General features: G+C 36.1%; 1 protein-coding gene across 10 annotated transcripts in view; it reads right to left on the minus strand.

Moving 5' to 3' along the window:
• The window catches only part of MKLN1 (muskelin 1), a 328108-nt gene that overhangs the window by 21538 nt on the left and 287759 nt on the right, over nucleotides 1-18811 (minus strand). For all 10 annotated transcript variants that reach the window (XM_038556486.1, XM_038556487.1, XM_038556485.1 and 7 more), the window contains 2 exons: nucleotides 5842-5989; nucleotides 1391-1505 (listed from right to left, as the gene is read on the minus strand). In XM_038556486.1, coding sequence (XP_038412414.1) covers nucleotides 1391-1505; nucleotides 5842-5989 — 263 coding nt within the window. The remainder of the gene's footprint in view (nucleotides 1-1390; nucleotides 1506-5841; nucleotides 5990-18811) is intronic.

The raw sequence follows: 18811 nt of genomic DNA on the forward strand, positions 1-18811 counted from the left end.
AGCAGTGATAGTAAAAAGCTAATCCACAATACAGAGTTTACTTAGGGCAGCAAATAATGGGGATTATTAAGTTAACCAAGCGTTAATCATAATAACAAGCAAGATCTTTAATAAAACTGACATACATGCTGAATCACTGAAGGTGAATAGTAACTAGAAACTTTTTAAATTTTAGCATCTTAACTTTGCTTTAGGCTTACTGCCAAATGTTAAATGGTACATATAATTTGTGATATAACTTTTAAAATATTACATTATTCAACACCCCAAAAAAGGGAATGCAATTTCATTGGTATAATTTTAGTGATATTCTGTACTTAAAGTGTTAAAATAGTTCCTGAAGTTTTGAAAATCAGTAATGTTATACAACAGCTCTATTATTTCTATCCTATAGATGAAAATTCATTTACCCTTTAATTTGGGAGACTCTAAGAGAAAGCGCATTTATTCACTCCTATGGTATCATTTAACCTAAAGGTCTCAAATGATAAGGAATTTAAATAATCACCTATGGCCGGCCTATACAGAAAGAATACAAGCTTTGTCAATAAGTTATTATATAATCTGAGCCCAATCACGAACCTGTATGTAAAGTTTTTGGGAGACATAGTTTAAAGAAATAACATTTAGTGACCCTAAAACTTGAGAATGCAGGACTGTTTTTGTGAGGCCAATTGAAAACACATGTCATTCACAGACAGGAAATATAAAGATAAAAGACTTCTTACACAATGAGAAAATCTAACCTGAGCTGAGATCAAGAGTCTGAGGCTGGAACAGCTGAGCCCCCCAGGCACCCCTGCTTCTACTTTCTTAGAAGTCTCTCCCTGAGCTGGTGGTAGAGCATTCCTACCACTTTAGGTTTGGTGTTGCCTGATTCTCATCACTTTTTGCTCAAATACACTCTTAAAATGTTTTTTTTTAAAAAAAAAAAAAAAAGGAAAATCTAAAATTGGGAGTTACATAGATTTTTTTGTATCATGGGACAAAGTATCCTAATGTTAAAAACCATACATTTTTTAGTTGGACATTCATATTTCCCAATACAGGCATACCTCAGAGAAGCTGTATGTTCAGTTCCAGACCACCACAAAAAAGCAAATACTATAACTGAGTCAAAGGAATTCCTTTGTTTCCCAATGCATGTATCTGATCTACGCAGCTACAAAACAAAGTAGAAAAGTGCCAGAACTCTGGACTATGAGAAATGTTTATTCTCTTAAGGAATTTTAGGAAGAAATGATATCGAATGTCTGCTACATATTCTATGAATCTCCACTATGTATAACTTTTTATTCAAATCCACTTAAAAATAATCAGAAACATCTATTTTGGGATTCTTTTAGATTACAGGTCTTGGAAAGTTTACAAGTTGATGTAGTTAGGGTACCTTGTGTAACTCATCATATACAAGCTGATGGGCAAATCTTGGACATGGTTCTTCCTCCTGTAGACTTTTACTTGGATTATCCTTTGCAGCTTGATCATTCTTATAGACACAAGACCTGTAAGACATTGCTTTTTAAGACACTGCTATCCTAAAAAACTAGCAGCATAACGTTAATACAACTTTAGCAAGCAAATTAATTGGATGTCTAATTACCAACAAAAAATTTATAAATTTGTTCACATCAAATCTTAAAATTTCTGGTCACTCTCACACAATAATGCAAATTTGTTAGAATGAAGTTCTTACATTCTTTTAATGTCCATCCAAAACCTCACTTAAGAACTACCTACTTCATGTTATGAAACACAGACAGCATATATGAAGGCCCAAACCAAAGTCTCAAAGACAAGATAATCCCATTTATTTAGTCACAATAAAAAAAACTCACAGATTTCTTTCAGTTTTACTGCTTAAAATAAATGTCCTACTTAGGAAATAATAAATTCCCTAGTTGAGGCCATGGAGGAAGTTCTCTAAAGTGCCTGTTTTGTAAAATATCCACTCATGCAGTAATCACAGAATATCAGACCTGGATTCTCTAGACCATTGTTTTCCAAAGCAAAATGTGCAACACTGGTTCTATGAGATGCTCTGTGACAAAAAGGTCCCAGTTTGAAAACACCAGACAATGGCCCCCACCCTGCTCTAGTGAAATCAGTTCATTTATCCAAACTAAGACCACCTAGAGGAGAAGGGAAGGAAAAATAAGATAAAAATAGGGAGGGAAGCAAACCATAAGAGACTCTTAAATAGAGAGAACAGAGGTCTGCTGGAGGGGAGGTGGATGGGGGTGTGGGGATGGTGATGACCTAAATGGGTGATGGGCATCAAGGAGGGCACTTCGGATGAGCACTGGGTGTTATATGTAAATGATGAATCACTCCTAGAATTTAGGAGTAAATTCTACTCCTAAAACCAATACTACACTATATGTTAAATAACTTGAATTTGAATTAAAAACAAAACAAAACAAAACAAAACAAAACTAAGACCACCTGGGAACATTAAAAAAAAAAGTTCTCAATTTTACATATCTACTTGGTAGCAAAATCTAGACTAAAATACAGTTCTCTTGTCTTCCAGACCAGGTGATTCCTGGATTTTATTCAGAGGTAAAATCCATTCACTGAACATCACTGCATACATGGGCATCAATATTAACTTCTTTTCCCAATACAGGCATACCTCAGAGAAGCTGTGCATTCATTTCCTGACCACCATAATAAAGCAAATACTGTAATTAAGTGAGTCAAAGGAATTCCTTTGTTTCCCAATGCATATAAAAGTTATGTTTCTACTATTCCAATCTATTCAGTGTGCAACAGTATTACATCTAAAAAATACTATGTATACACCTTAACTAAAAAATACTTCATTGCTAGAAAATGCTAACCAACCTCTGAGCTTTCAGCAAGTCATAATCTTTTTGCTGGTGGAGGGGTCTGCCTCAATGTTGATGGCTGTTAACTGATCAGAGTGGTGGTTGCTGAAGGCTAGAGGAGCTGTGACAATTTCTTAAAACATATAACCCTTGAACAACATGGGTTTGAACTACATGGATCCACTACAGTACAGTATGGTAAATGTATTTTCTCTTAAGATTTTTCTTAACAGGGCAGCTCCGGTGGCTCAGCAGTTTAGTGCCGCCTTCAGCCCAGGGCCTGATCCTGGAGACCTGGGATCGAGTCCCACGTCAGGCTCCCTGCATGGAGCCTGCTTCTCCCTCTGCCTGTGTCTCTGCCTCTCTCTCTGTCTCTCATGAATAAATAAATAATCTTAAAAAAAAAAAAAAAGATTTTTCTTAACATTTTCTTTCTTCTATCTTACTTTATTGTAAGGATACAATATATAATACATATATAAAATATGTATTAGTCAACTGTTTATGTTACTGACAAGGCTTCTGATCAACAGTAGCCTATTGGGTTTTTAGGGAGTAAAGTTACACATGGATTTTCAACTGTGTGAGGGTTGGCACCCCCAAGGCCTGTGTTGTTCAAAGGGTCAAGTGTAAAGAAATTGGCTACATAAACTGACTCCCTTTCATGAACTATTTCTCTTTGTCATACAATGCTGTTTGACAACATTTTACCCATTAGTATAGTATAACTTCTTTCAAACCCTGCCACTGCTTTATTAACTAAGGTTATGTAAGATTCTAAATCCTTTGCTATCATTTCTACAGTCTTCAGAGTTTCTACCAGAAATAGATTCTATCTCAAGAAACCACTTTAGTCACATTGTTAGGATCTACTTCTAATTCTAGTTCTCTTACTCTTTCCATCATATCTGGAGTTACTTCCTCCACTGAAGTCTTGAACCTCTCAAAGTCTTCCAGGAGGAAGGTTGGAATCAACTTCTTCCAAACTCCTGTTCATGTTGTATTTTGACCTTTTCCCACAAATCTGAATGCTCTTCATGGTATTTAGAACAGTGAATCTTTTCCAGAAGATTTTCACTTTCTTTGCACATATCCATCAGAGGAATCATAATCTATGGGAGCCATAATCTTATGAAATGTGTTTCTTAAATAAGATGACTTCACGGGTCGCCTGGGTGGCTCAGTGGTTAAGTGCCTGCCTTTGGCCCAGGGAGTGATCCTGCAGTTCCAGGATCAAGTCCCACATCAACCTTCCTGCATGGAGCCTGCTTCTCTCTCTGCCTGTGTTTCTGCCTCTCTGTCTGTGCCTATCATGTATAAATAAATAAAATCTTTAAAAAAAGACGACTTCAAAGTTGTAATGAATCCTTGATTCACAGGCTACAGTATGATTACTGTTAGCAGGCATGAAAACAACATTAATCTCATTCTATATCTCCATTAGAGTTCTTGAATGACCAGGTGCGTCCTCAACAAGCAGTAATATTTTGAAATGAATCTTTTTTCCTGAGCACTAGGTTTCAACAATGGGTTTAAAATATTCAGTAAACCATGTGGTAAACAGATGTGCTGTCTTCTAGGCTTTGTTTTTCCATTTATAGGGCACAGGTACACTAGAGTTAGCATAATTTTTAAGGGCCCTAGGATTTTCAGAATGATAAATGAACACTATCTTCCACTGAAAGTCATCAACCGCATTAGCCTCTAACAAGATAGTCAGCCTGTCCTTTGAAGCTCTGAAGCCAGGTATTGATTTCTCCTCCCTAGCTATGGAAGCCCTCAATGGCACCTTATTCCAAAATAAAGCTATTTCATCTACAATGAAAATCTGCTGTTCAGTGTGGTCATCTTCATTAATGATCATAGTTAGATCTTGCTAAGATAACTTGTAACTTCTACATCAGCACTTAGATATTATCAAGACAGCTTCTTTCCTTAAACCTCAGGAACCAACCTCTGCCAGCTTCAAACTTTCCTTCTGCAGCCTCCTTACCTCTCTCAGCCTTCACAGAATTCAAGAGATAGGGCCTTGCTCTGGAGCAAGCTTTGGCTTAAAGGAATGTGGCAGGTTTGACCTTCTATCTAAACCACTAAAACTTGCTTCACATCAGGAATAAAGCTGTTTTATTTTCTTAGCAATCATGTGTTCACTGGAACAGCACTTTTTTTTTTTTAAGATTTTATTTATTTATTTGATAGAGCGAGAGTGAGCACAAGCAGGGGGAGTGGAAGAGGGAGAAGGCGGCTCCTCATTGAGCAGGGAGACTGACGCCGAGCTTGATCCTAGGACCCCAGGATCATGACCTGAGCCAAAGGCAGACACTTAACCAACCATGCTACCCAGGCACCCCTGGAACAGCACTTTTAATTTCCCTCAAGTACTTTTCCTTTGCATTCACAACTTGGCTGTTTGGCACAAGACGTTTAGCTTTCTCCCCTTCACTTGAACACTTGGGAGGCCTTTGTAGGGTTATTAACTGGCCTAACTTCAATATTGTTATATCTCAGGGAATAGGAAGGTCTGAGGGGAGGGAAAGAGATGAGGAAACAGCTGGCTAGTAGAATGGTCAGAACACATACAATACTTATAAATTAAGTTCACCATCTCATATGGGCACAGATCATGATGCCCCCAAAACAATTACAACAGTAATATCAAAGATCACTGATCACAGATCACTATAATGAATATAACAATAATGAAAAGATTTGAAATACTGTGAGAATTATCAAAATGTGACATACAGACATAAAGTGAGCAAATGCTGCTGGAAAAATGGCGCTGACAGGCTCAGCACAAAGTCGCCACAAACCTTCAACTTGTAAAAACTGCAACATGTGCAAAGCGCAATGAAGCAAAGTGCAATAAAATGAGGTATGCCTGTATTGACATTTAAATGGACGGTATCACAAATTAATGTAAGCCTTCCATTTCTGTCTTCTTTTGAAGAAACTACCAACCTTGAATAAGTATTACACTGGGAATGTGACACAGACAAAAACTCCTTACCAACTATTCCTCACAATGTCATAAATCCAGAAGGAATTTCTGACATTCTCCTCCCGCTTTTCCTTGTCTTTGCTGAGTCCAGATAGGACATGTATTTCATTCAGTTCTGGATCAATGGTTGCTCTCTGTGTGAATCCTGTCATTGGAACTATAAATTGAGAAAGAAAATAAGATGATAACATTCATGCTAAATAACACAGTAGAACCACTGTATAAGATACAATTTTGCCCTGCTCTTCCCATATCCATGGCACTTACCTTTTAACATACCAGAGAACTTTTATATTACAGAACAAATCATTGTTAATTGCATTCTCCCCACTCTAGAATGTAAGCTCTACAAGGGCAGAGGTAGTTTGGTTCACTACTTAGTTCCCAATGCCTAGCAAATAGTTACCCAATTTTGTTGAAAGAATAAATGAATGCTAACTACCAGAAAGGAGCTACAGTGAGAGAAAAAGTAAAAAGAGGCATGCAATGTAATCATTTTTATTGAGAGAAGAAAGGTCAGTGTTTTAATTAACTGATTTTTTTTATCTGGGCCAGCTCTAATTTAATAGTAGAGGTAAAATATTCAAATGTTGACCTGGAAAAACACAAATCTGACAAAGTGAAACACAGGTTTGTTTAATAAGGTCAGGGTCATTTACATTATCTGTTCATGACATACAATGAAATGACATAATTTCCAAGTAAAAATAAAACATTTTGGGGTATAATATGCCATTTTGCTTTCCTTAATGGCTCAAATTGCCCAGAGTTAATAACATATTTTTTAAGATTTTATTTATTTAAGAGAGTGTGAATGAGACAGAGAGGGAGAGCATGAGCTGGGGGAGGAGCAGAGGGAGAAGTAGACTCCCTGCTGAGCTGGGAGCCCAACGTGGGGCTCAATCTCCAGACTCTGGGATCATGACCTGAGCTGAGGGCAGATGGTTAACTGACTGAGCTACCCAGGTGCCCTAATAACATATTTTTCTAAGAAGTCCATTAAATGAGTGATTGTGATTCTGCATCATCCAGTAATTTGCAAAAACACTAACACAGTGAATGCAAATTTTTCTTTTTTTTTTTTTTAAGTTTTTTTTATTTACTCATGAGAGACACAGAGAGAGGCAGAGGCATGGGCAGAGGGAGAAGCAGGTTCCCCAAAGGGAGCCTGAAGAGGGAGTTGATCCCAGGACCCTGGGATCATGACCTGAGCCAAAGGCAGATGCTCAACCAGTGAGACACCCAGGTGCCCTGAATGCAAATTTTTCTTGTCTTCATTAAATGGAAATATTAGTTGAAATGTAATTTTGTGGATCATGACATATTGCAGTGAGTCTAATATAATGTCATTGTTTCAACACATGTCTTTTTTTTTTTTTTTAAGATTTATTTATTTAGGGATCCCTGGGTGGCGCAGTGGTTTGGCGCCTGCCTTTGGCCCAGGGTGCGATCCTGGAGACCCGGGATCGAATCCCACGTCGGGCTCCCGGTGCATGGAGCCTGCTTCTCCCTCTGCCTGTGTCTCTGCCTCTCTCTCTCTCTCTGTGACTATCATAAATAAATAAAAAATAAAAAAAAATAGGCGCTCAAATATTAAAAAAAAAAAAAGATTTATTTATTCATGAGAGACACACAGAGAGAAGCAAAGACAAAGGCAGAGGGAGAAGCAGGCTCCTCACAGGGAGCCCCATGTGGGACTTGATCCCTGGACTCTGGGATCACACCCTGAGCCAAAAGCAGATGCTCAATGGCTGAGCCACCCCGGGGTCCCAACATATTTCTTTTATACATGAACAAGCATCATATACTCAAAATGCTAAACAAGTATCAGACTGAAGTACAATATTTCAATCAATCCAGAATATTATGGCAGGAGACGCTAGCCACATTGATCTTCATTTGTCTTTATCTACTTTAGCAGGGCCAAATAATCCAGCATTTATTTTTTCCTAGTTTACTTAAATGTGCGTCCTTTCACATTCCTATTCAAAAAATTTGTTTGGAGTATTTTTTTTTAAGATTTTATTTATTTATTCATGAGAGACATACAGAGAGAGAAGCAGAGACACAGGCAGAGGGAGAAGCAGGCTCCATGCAGAGAGCCAGAATCGGGACTTGATCCCGGGTCTCCAGGATCACATCCTGGGCTGAAGGCGGCACTAAACCACTGAACCACCTGGGCTGCCCTATTTGGAGTATTTTAGAGACTATCCAAATGCATTCTATTGTAAATATACTAAAAATAATAAACACACACAAAACAAATGTTGATATTTATACACATACACACATCACCTAATCTTAAGAATAATCTCAACCCTCATGCCATAGTCTTTAGTGGTTATGTAAAGTCTGGTATTTTCCTAATGACACTTGGTAAACTTTCTAAAGTGCCAAGGTTCTGCCTTCTGTTCCTCAGATAATCTTGGAAGAAAGATAAAATAGTAAAGAAACAAAATCACTTTTGCTAGTGGTGGAAGTAGAGGACATAACTGTATTGCATTTAGAATTTATTGTATTTAAATTTTTTCATTCCTTTCATCTTAATACTGAGCCTTTCTATTAAGAATTCTCTAAGATAGGCTGGCAAACTATGGCTTGATTTGGCCTGCCTAGAGTCAAACCAGCCCTCCATTCATCAACATTTTGTCTGTGGTTGTTTTCGCCCTACCATGCAAGGCTGAACACTTGCAACACTGTACGTATGGCCTACAAAACTGAAAATATTTACGTCTGGCTCTTCATAAAAAAAGTGTGCTGACCTCTGTTCTATAATCTTTTAAAATGTAAATATGAGAAATGTATGACTTATAAAGTAATGCAACAACCCATTTACCTGAGGAAACGGAAATTTTGGGGTGGAATAGAAATCAGTAGAGGGGGAAAGAAATTTTGAATTCTATAAAATGGGAGTCATCAAAGGAGTATTGGGCTGAGGGAAGCATGTGAGAATGTGGACGAATGCCAAAACCAAATTTTGCATACTTGTCTTTTTAGATTGTCACATTTTCCCCAAAAGTAGTTGAAGAGCAACAGAGAAAAATGATAAGGATTACTTTTCAAAAATAGTGAGAGGTTTACAATACTCAGGGATATCATGCTTATAAAATCTATCGTATAGGTGTTATAAAACATTACTTTGATTATAAAGCATACTAGAAACTATATATTTCCCATTTCTTTGATATTCCATATCCAATATGCTTTTCACTCTATATATTTTTTAAGATTTTATTTATTCATTCATGAGAGACAGAAAGAGAGAGAGAGATGCAGAGACACAGGCAGAGGGAAAAGCAGGCTCCACGCAGGGAGCCCAACGCGGGACCTGATCCTGGGACTCCAGGACCACACCCCGGGCCAAAGGCAAGCACCAAACCGCTGAGCCACTCAGGGATCCCCTCACTCTATATTTAACATTGATTTTACCTCCCAGATACACGTTCAAATCTCTTCTTGCCCTTTAAACAGCTTTACACAGAGGTAATTCATATACCATACAATTTACCCACTTAAGTGTACAGCTTGGTTTTTTTTAGTATATCCACTGTAAAAATCACAATCTAATTTTGGATCACTTATAATACAGAAATCAGATTTGTGTGTCCCAAAGGTTTTTAAGGTCAACCTAGGAACTTAAATAGCAGTAAGTATTGGAAACAAAACAGGAGTAGAAAATCTTGGTTTAGTCTAGACTTTCTCAATTCACTGTGATTTCATGCAAGAAACTTCTTACTTTTTTCCAAGTTTTTGTTTGTTTGTTTTTTAGTAATCTCTACACCCAATATGGGGCTTGAACTCAGAACCTTGAGATCAAGAGTCACATACTCTTAGGACTGCCCAGCCAGGCACCCCTTTGCAAGAAACTTTTAGACTTCAGTTTTCTTTTCTTTTCTTTTTTTTAAATTTTTATTTACTTATGATAGTCAGAGAGAGAGAGAGAGAGAGAGAGAGAGAGAGGCAGAGACACAGGTAGAGGGAGAAGCAGGCTCCATGCACCGGGAGCCCGATGTGGGATTCGATCCCGGGTCTCCAGGATCGCGCCCTGGGCCAAAGACAGGTGCCAAACCGCTGCGCCACCCAGGGATCCCTAGACTTCAGTTTTCTTATCCAAAAATTGAAACTGGAGCTAAATAATGTACTGGGTCTCTTCAAAACTGTCTCTTCAAAACTGAAATTTCTGTTTAGATTAGACCCTAGAGGGTGAGAGCAGTGACAGTGATAGTAGCAATGTACAGTGTGAACAGAGAGAATCCTGAGATATGGAGAGCAGTTAATACGCTGTTATGATGGTGATGCAGTGGACTGGAAGAAGAGAGGAAGGAAATAGAATGAAGAAGCATTATTCCCACAAAATGGATATCATCAGCACAAGTAAGGCAGATATTATGTCCTAAGCACAAAACTTCCCTGGAGTGACACAACAGAGATCCAGCTTAAAGCAGAAACGTGTGAAGAAAAGAGTAAAAACGTTTCAATGAAGTTTTTTGGAGGCATCCAATATTTTACTCTAAGAATACTCAAAGGCAAAATTTCTCAGGGCAAGATTTCTATTAATCTTTAAGTTTACAGACTCTTATAACTTTTACTACATACTAAAGACAAGGAAAAATGTTAATATATAAAATATGTTCGTATATAAATTAGAAAAATATGGAAGAACATATATCAAACCATAAATAATAGTTACGTGGGGGGCGGTTAGGACACTTTTACATTCCTATATAATATGTATTTTTCCAATATAGATTGCTTTTATAATTATAAGGAAAAAGAAAAACCCAAACCAAAATACAAAAAATATATATCTGGGCATAAATACTGGGGACTTTCAGTAATAAGTGAAAAATTCTCACATATACTCCCATATTTTCCGTGAAGAGAATTTTACATTAACATTTGGAATGTTGTTATTTAGACAGAAAAGGAATTAACGTTTCAAACGATGGTTTTACTGACACTAAAAGAAATATTCTTAAGCCATTTTGTTGACATGAAATTACAGGACAAACTAGGCATTATTTTATTTGAATTAAAGTATTTTTAAATTTTTTCTCTAAAAAAAATAAAAATGAAAACTTATATATGAGTTCCTAACAATCAGGGGGTTAATTCATATTTACATTGACTATATCTATGTTAATGGCCCAATGCCTAATTTTTATGAATTGCCCTTAAGCTTAATTCCTACTTCTCTATTCCATGAATAACAATTCAAAGACATTAAAAAAAAAAAAGTTTTCCATATCCACCTTCAAAGGTACTCTAGATTTTTTTTTCTAAAAAATATATATTTTTATTTATAAATTTATTTTTTATTGGTGTTCAATTTGCCGACACATAGAATACTCTAGATTTCTCTAAGAAAATATTAAAAAGCATTATAATTTCTGGAATATTCTAAATCTCATTTTTTAAAAAGATTTTATTTATTTATTCATGAGAGAGAGAGGGGCAGAGACATAGAGGAGAAGCAGGCTCCATGCAGGGAGCCTGATGTGGGACTCGATCCCGGGACTCCAGGATCACGCCCCAGGCTGAAGGCAGGCGCTAAACCGCTGAGCCACCCAGGGATCCCTCTAAATCTCATTTGTTACCTCTTTTGTAAACAGAAGAGTAAAACCTGTTTTTCATTTTAAATGGACAGTTTAAATAAGATAAACTGTCTTATTAAATAAAAAGTAAAAAATTATATATGGGTATGCATGTGTGTACACACATTACATATACATATAAGAATTACAGCCTAGCACTAGTAAGCATTTTAGACTTGGATTTTTACTAGCAGAAGCTGCTCATGAAATCTAAACTTTGGGCCTTTTGATTTATGATAGCAAAACTAAACACTAACTACATTATCCCTCTTTCCCATCATGCTACAAAATTGACAGAAAAGATTCTGGCAAAAGGAAAGAAAACAGCACTAGGAGAGAAGAAAGTATGTCATCAAGAGATAGGAAATTTTGAGACTCTCACAGCTAAGAAAAAGAGAGCCTACTCACCAGAGGTAAGAGATGGAAAACTTCCAAGTAAGTCATCAAATACAAAAAGCAGGAGTACACTGTGAGGCGGACTCCTGGAGAGAGCTTCTACTAAGGACACAGGGGCCTGAATGAGAATGAGAGCAGAGTTTAAAGTAACTCCAAACCTGCACACAGATAATAGAGAAGACAGTCTATTGGACAAGATGTGCCATGCATTTATACAACATCCCTGGTCAGGGTCTTATATAAGGGAGAAGCTGCCTGGCAAAGACACCTACTCTATGCACAGGAAGTCACTGTCAATTGCCTTTCTTAATAGAAGTAGTGCTTTATTCATAGATCTTAATGTGTAGACAGGTATCACAAGATATACGAGAAACATTTCAATAGTGTAAAGATAGGGGCCAAGATAAACATATAGAATGGGAAAAGATAAATCACAGGAAGAGAACTTAATAAAACCAAAACTCATTACCTTTGTAAAGAATAAAAGGAATATTAAATTGCAAAACAAGAATAAGCTTCCACAGAAAGTAAAACTATGACCAAAATAAATCAGACAACAGAATGAAAAAAAATGAGCATAGTTAAAAAAGAAAATCAGTGGTTGTAGGATAAAAATGATAAACTACTAGGATAGTAAAAGATACAGAAGTTATGACAGAAAAGTTATGGGACACAGAGGATAAAACCACTGAATTAAGAAATCTGTCTGAGAAGAACACTTACAAGAGGTGAAACAGCGTAGGAGGAAAAAATAATTAAAGAAAATCTCCCTGAATGGAAGAAACAAGTAGGTATCCAGTTTGAAAGAGCCCTGGGTGCTCAGCATGTTTTACAAAAAAAGACTTTATATATAGGTATGCCCCGCTTTTTGAAAGTTTGCATCATACCACTCTGCTTCTAAGAAAGATCTACATTAGTACTTGTTTTAGCTAACTGAAAGAAATCTGAGGAGGATCTTCACCTTTATGGAAAAAAAAAAAAAGGTGAAGCGCAAAAAATAGCATTTAGTGTTTGTTTTGCAGTGACCCCTTACAGAAGCAGCACACTCTCTCCCCATGAACTACACCCAGCTTCTCTGCGTCAAGCAGCCAGAGTTGTGAACTCTGTGTATGTGAGTGTCTGTGCTTTATCTCAATTAATTTTGTGCATCAGTTAGCAAGATGTGTCCTAAGGTATCAGAAAAGTCGGGGGAGGGGGGGAGCGGGGGGCGTTGTGGGTCCGGGAAGACTCAAAATTTTTTCCTTATAAATAAATGGTAATTGCTTCTTTGCTTTATTCTATTTTGGCTTACCAAAGTTTTCATAGAAATGCTACTTTTGGATAGTGGGAGAAAGAGAGAGACAGAGAGACAGAGAGATCTCCTAATGACACTTTAAGACTCCAGGAAAAAAAAGAAAAATTCTAAAAGCTTCTAGAGATGGGAAAAAGCAGGTTATTATACACAGAAGAATAAGTATCAAACTTATTAGACCTTTTATTTGTTACAATGAATGCTAGAATACAATGGGGTAATGACTAAAATTCTGAGGAATATAAAAAATATGGAATTAAAATTCTATTTCTAATGATGACAGCAAAATAAAGGAATTTTTGGATCAGTAGAAGCATGAAAATTTATATCAATAATTGCATATAAAACAATTCTTTGAGGAGCTATTCCAACAAAACGAAACAAAAAACTAAAAAGGAATCCAAGGAAAGGAATGACATAGGATATAAGAAACAGTGGCAGTTTTAGATGACACAGGAAAGCAAAAGGAAGCTTGAAAGAAAACAGAGACACATTAAATCTTGAGCCTTGTATAAGACATTTGGAATGAAAAAGTTTTAATTCTTTTTTTTTTTTAATTTTTATTTATTTATGATAGTCACAGAGAGAGAGAGAGGCAGAGACATAAGCAGAGGGAGAAGCAGGCTCCATGCACCGGGAGCCCGATGTGGGACTCGATCCCGGGTCTCCAGGATCGCGCCCTGGGCCAAAGGCAGGCGCTAAACTGCTGCGCCACCCAGGGTTCCCGAAAAAGTTTTAATACAGAATATCTTCTTACCTATAAGTCCAATCACAATACCTGAATTATATATAGTGCCCTATTCCCCCTCCCCCATTATACTTTCACTGTTTAGAATTTTGGTTCTAGTATTTTTCTTCTGGCAACAATTTTCTCAAGATAATTTGATCGCCACTTATCACATACTTCTGACATCTCCTAAATTTATTTCTGAGTCGTGTTTCCAAGTGGTTTCCAAAACAGGTCTTCATAGTGCAAACTTTCCTAGGCAAATACACCTAAGAATATTTTATTTCATACTAGCATATGAAAATTAGAAGAACATAGATTTCTTGGTTTAAAGTAATTTTCCTTGAGTACTTTTTAACTTTACTATTTTCTTCCATTCACTATTGCTGTTGAGCTGATATCCATCCATTTATCCATCCATCCATCCATCCATCCCTCCCTCCATCCATCCATCCATCCATCCATCCATCTTGCTCCCTTGTAGGTAATCTTTCTGAAATCTTTCAGAATTTTCCCTATGTCCTTGATATTTTTTTTTTAAAGATTTTGTTTAAGATTTTTGTTTATTTATTCATGAGAGACACACAGAGAGAGACAGAGACAGAGGGAGAAGCAGGCTCCCTCAGGGAGCCTGAGGTGGGATTCGATCCCGGGACTCCAGGATCATGCCCTGAGCAGAAGGCAAATGTTCAACTACTGAGCCACTCAGGCATCCCTGTCCTTGATATTCTTTTTGTTGTTGTTGTTGTTGTCCTTGATATTCTTAATCAAACTTCAACATGTCTAGGTAAGTGTTCCCTTATTCTTCCTGTCTGGTATGGTATAAGCACTTCCACCAATCTGAAGCCTTTGTCTTTTCTGAATTCTAGCAAATGTATCTTCATTATTTCTTCAATTATCTTGCCCTCTTAAAATTTCATTTTTCTCTCCTGTTACTGCTGTTAAAACGTTGGTACTTGTACAATTCCTTCCCACATCCTTTGTTTTTTAATATTTTCTTTCATTTTTAAAAAAGATTTTATTTATTTATTTGAGGAGGAGAGGGGCAGAGGCAGAGGCTGAGGGACAAACAGACTCCCCGCTGAGCAGGGAACCCAACGCAGGGCTTGATCTGAGGACTCTGAGACCATACCTGAGCTGAACGCAGATAGTTAGCCGACTGAGCCACCCAAGTGCCCCCTTTTTATATTTCTATTTATCTTTTTTTCTTTCCTATTTCTTCCTAAAAGACCATTCATTCTAATCTTTCAACTAATTCATATCCATTTTACTTGTAATATTTGGAGCAGTCTTCATTTCAAGTATATTTTTCATATCTAGTATTTCCATTTGGTTCTGTTTGTACAATTTTGAGATCTTATTTCATATCACTCATATTTCCCTTTATATCTTGAATTATATTAATCATGCTTGTTTTGAATTCCTGGTTCAGCTATTATAGTAATTCTGCTTTAGAACATATATGCTGTCAGACTGATTTCTTTTGAGATAGCTATAGTCCTCAACTGTCTAGTTATACTGCTCTGTGAGGTAAGATTTTTCAGGGCATCAGCTATTCTTTCATTAAGATATATTATATTAGGGGGACCCAAAGGTCAGGCCTTAAGTAGCATCAGCTCAATGAATTTAAGGAAAATGGAGGGGAAGAGCCCTAAGGTAGTAAAGCACAGACACAAAGAACCAGTTTATCACTTCAACTTACTATCATTCCCCTATGTGAGGGTTTCACACCTTTAGACCCTTTGGGCAAAGTAGAAGGCAGTCTTCCTGGACTTGAAGGGTGAGGGTAGGAGAAATGAATTACTGAGAGTAGATGGTCAATTCACATCTATTTTCATCAACTCTTAACACCAGTAGGGTTCATACACTGCCATCATATTGTTCTTTGGATTCTGGCACCAGTTGTATAGGCTAGTTTCTATAGTGAAGGAACAAGAATCAACTCAAGGTAATTTTGGGGACAGACAGCATTCTATCTTATTTAAAGAGTTTCTGGAAGCCAGTTGCCTCTCATTTTATTTTTTTAGGGTTTATCTCTGGGGAAGGGAATCAGTCATCTATGTTAGTTCACAACTTTGGCAGAAATATTTTCATTTTATGGTATTTTATAGTTTGAATTCTGCTTTATGAATTATGTACATTGCATTACTTCCACAATAATTTTATAGAAACAAAAACTGGTTGAACAAAACTGGCATTAACCAAGAACTAAAAACATCTAAAGGTCAAAATGAAGGAAGAAGCTTTCATTCTAACATGTTATAACTATTAACAGTCTTCTGTATTGATTTTCTTCCCAAGAAGAAAAAAGGGCTATCTTTACAATTTAATGGTTGATAATGGGTAGTTGCAAGGGGAAGGGAAGAATGAGGAGATTTTCAATGTATAATATTTTAAAAGCTTTTAGATTCAACTGGTTCAAGTTTTAGATTCAACTGATTCAAAGCTCATCTGAATAGCAGAAATCTTACCCAGTCTTTATAAAACTGACTCACAAAGAAAAACAGATCAGTAAACAAGATCATATGCTAATCACAAACACATTTTGAAAGGACACTTGTCTGAGAAAATAGAAAATAAGAATAATACAACAACTGCTACATCCAACTTGTTTTTAGTTTTTCCAGGAAATTACAAAGATCTTTCAACTCTCCTATTTTTTCTTTAACATCTTTAAAACTTGAAATAGGACAGATTAGAAAAAATTATCTGACAGTCTGAATCATTTTTTCTTTTCCTTTTCTTCAGTTGACCCAACAGGGGGAGATTATCAGAATTTGTAACATAAGGAAACCCTACAGGGAGGCTAAAAAGACAACAGGGATAACAGTTGAAGTCATTTCAATTCCTGATGAAGATACATGATTGCATTAATTCATGAACTAATCTCAACTCTCTGGCTTCATGATCCAATGCACATATTATTAGTTACTTTAGTTAAGCCATAGGGGAAAAAAATACAGTTTCAGAACTGTCACAGAAATATAAGTTTAATAAAACAGCTTTCTAAAATTTCTCCATTTGTTAGGATATTTGCAGCTTCAAGTAACAGAAAACCTGAATAACAATTGATTAATTAGCTCATAAATCAAAATTTTGCAAGTAGGCAGCTCCAGGATTGTTTCAGCAATTCAACCAAATCATGGTGCTAGGTAAACATCCCTACAATTCTCTTGGCCTTCCTTTCTTTTTTTTTTTCCTTCCTTTCTTTTTGAAAGTTGCCAGTACTAGCTCTAAGCATTACATCCTTTTATACTATCTGTTCTGCTCCATTCCATTATTCTGTACAAAACTGTACCTTTATAAATACCTGGTAGTATTTACTACTACTTCATTACTTTTCATTTTCAAAATTGTTGGTAGTGTTCTTGCATTTTTGTTTTTACCAGTGAACTTTTTTTTTTTTACCAGTGAACTTTAATTCAGATTTACTATCAAACAACCTAAATTTTATATTAAAAATATGCAACACTTGTATAAAGCTTGTAACTAAGCAAAAACACCTTTGGGAGAGTAGAAGGGGGAAATTATGTAAAGTTAGTATCAACAATAATGGTAAGAGAAAAAAGTACATAATCCAATTTTATCAGAACAATGGCACAACAAATACAAAAGATGTTAAACGGAAAGCAATGAAGCAGAGTTACACTGAAACACTGCAATTTCTTAGCTCAGTAACTAATCTAATCTAACAGTGAATCATTAGCCTCAGAATCTTCTCTATACTGCTGAATTGGCCTGATTTAGTTAATTGGTAAAAGTCTAAAAGGTTCAAATCCATAAGGATCTATTCTATATAATTACATACACATTTATTTATTTAAAAATGTCAATAATACCAGTGTTTGACCATTAGTTGAACAAAAATCAGTAAGATTTTACTTTTAAGGTTTTCATGAAAATATGTTTATACATGAATCAGATCTTACAGCCATTACTATCATAGCCTTCATGGTAGTTTTACAGCCTGACAGCAGAAGGGAATGAAATTTAACTGTCAAAATTTTGGAGCTAGATGAGGCCTTAAGATCAACTAGTCCAATCTCATTTTCAGATGAATAATCAGGCCCAGAGAAGTTATGTATTTAATTTTGCCAAAGTTGCAGAGGAATGAGTGGCAGACCCAGATGAAGAAAGACCAAGTCTTCTGATTCTCAATTCACCATTCTTTCAATTACACCAATCTGCCACTATGGTTGAACAGAATGGAATAAAGTGACAGATGTGGGAAAATACAGTCAACAGATGTTAAGGAATAAAACAAGTAAACACATAACTACTACAGAACAGGGACTAGGTTGTAGGAGTTCTTGACTTAGCATCTAGCAAGTGGTGAAGACTTAATATATGTTTGTTACCCTGAATAATACAGATATGAGAAAGTAATCCTATTACAATAAACTGAGTTTCTATAGCAAACTATAAAGCTCTGGTGGTGTGACTATCTTCTAAGCAGAATTTTCAATTAGTGTGAAATACAGAGCTTACATATGGGGAGTCTGCTAAACCAATTGTGCTTGCCAAAAGTTATTCAGAAATAAACCCAAATTTTAGATGTGCTGAATTTTGATGTAATTATGTATGTGTTAGACACAATACTAATAAATCCTTCCTTTCTAAGCAGCTGCCAATCCACTGATTTAAATGATAATCTCTTTCTGAGGGGAGCATAACATTGTTATACTCTAGTTAAAAATTAAGATTTGAAAATTTCTTCAGATCTTGAGATATTAAATCTAAGATAATTCATTTAAATTATAAAGAACAAACATTTAGGATTTTATAGTATCTGACACAATAAAAAAATTATAGCAAGCAGCAGCAATTTTACAATTAGAGATGCCATTTCTAATTGGTGATCTTAATAGTTCAAATTTTTTCTATGATTTCAAACAATCCATTTGAAACTCACATCATAAATGCAGTTTTAATCAAATAACCCACATTACCGAATCATAGATAAACACAGTA

Source organism: Canis lupus, chromosome 14, assembly GCF_011100685.1.
Source record: "Canis lupus familiaris isolate Mischka breed German Shepherd chromosome 14, alternate assembly UU_Cfam_GSD_1.0, whole genome shotgun sequence".
Taxonomy (NCBI): Eukaryota; Metazoa; Chordata; class Mammalia; order Carnivora; family Canidae; genus Canis; species Canis lupus.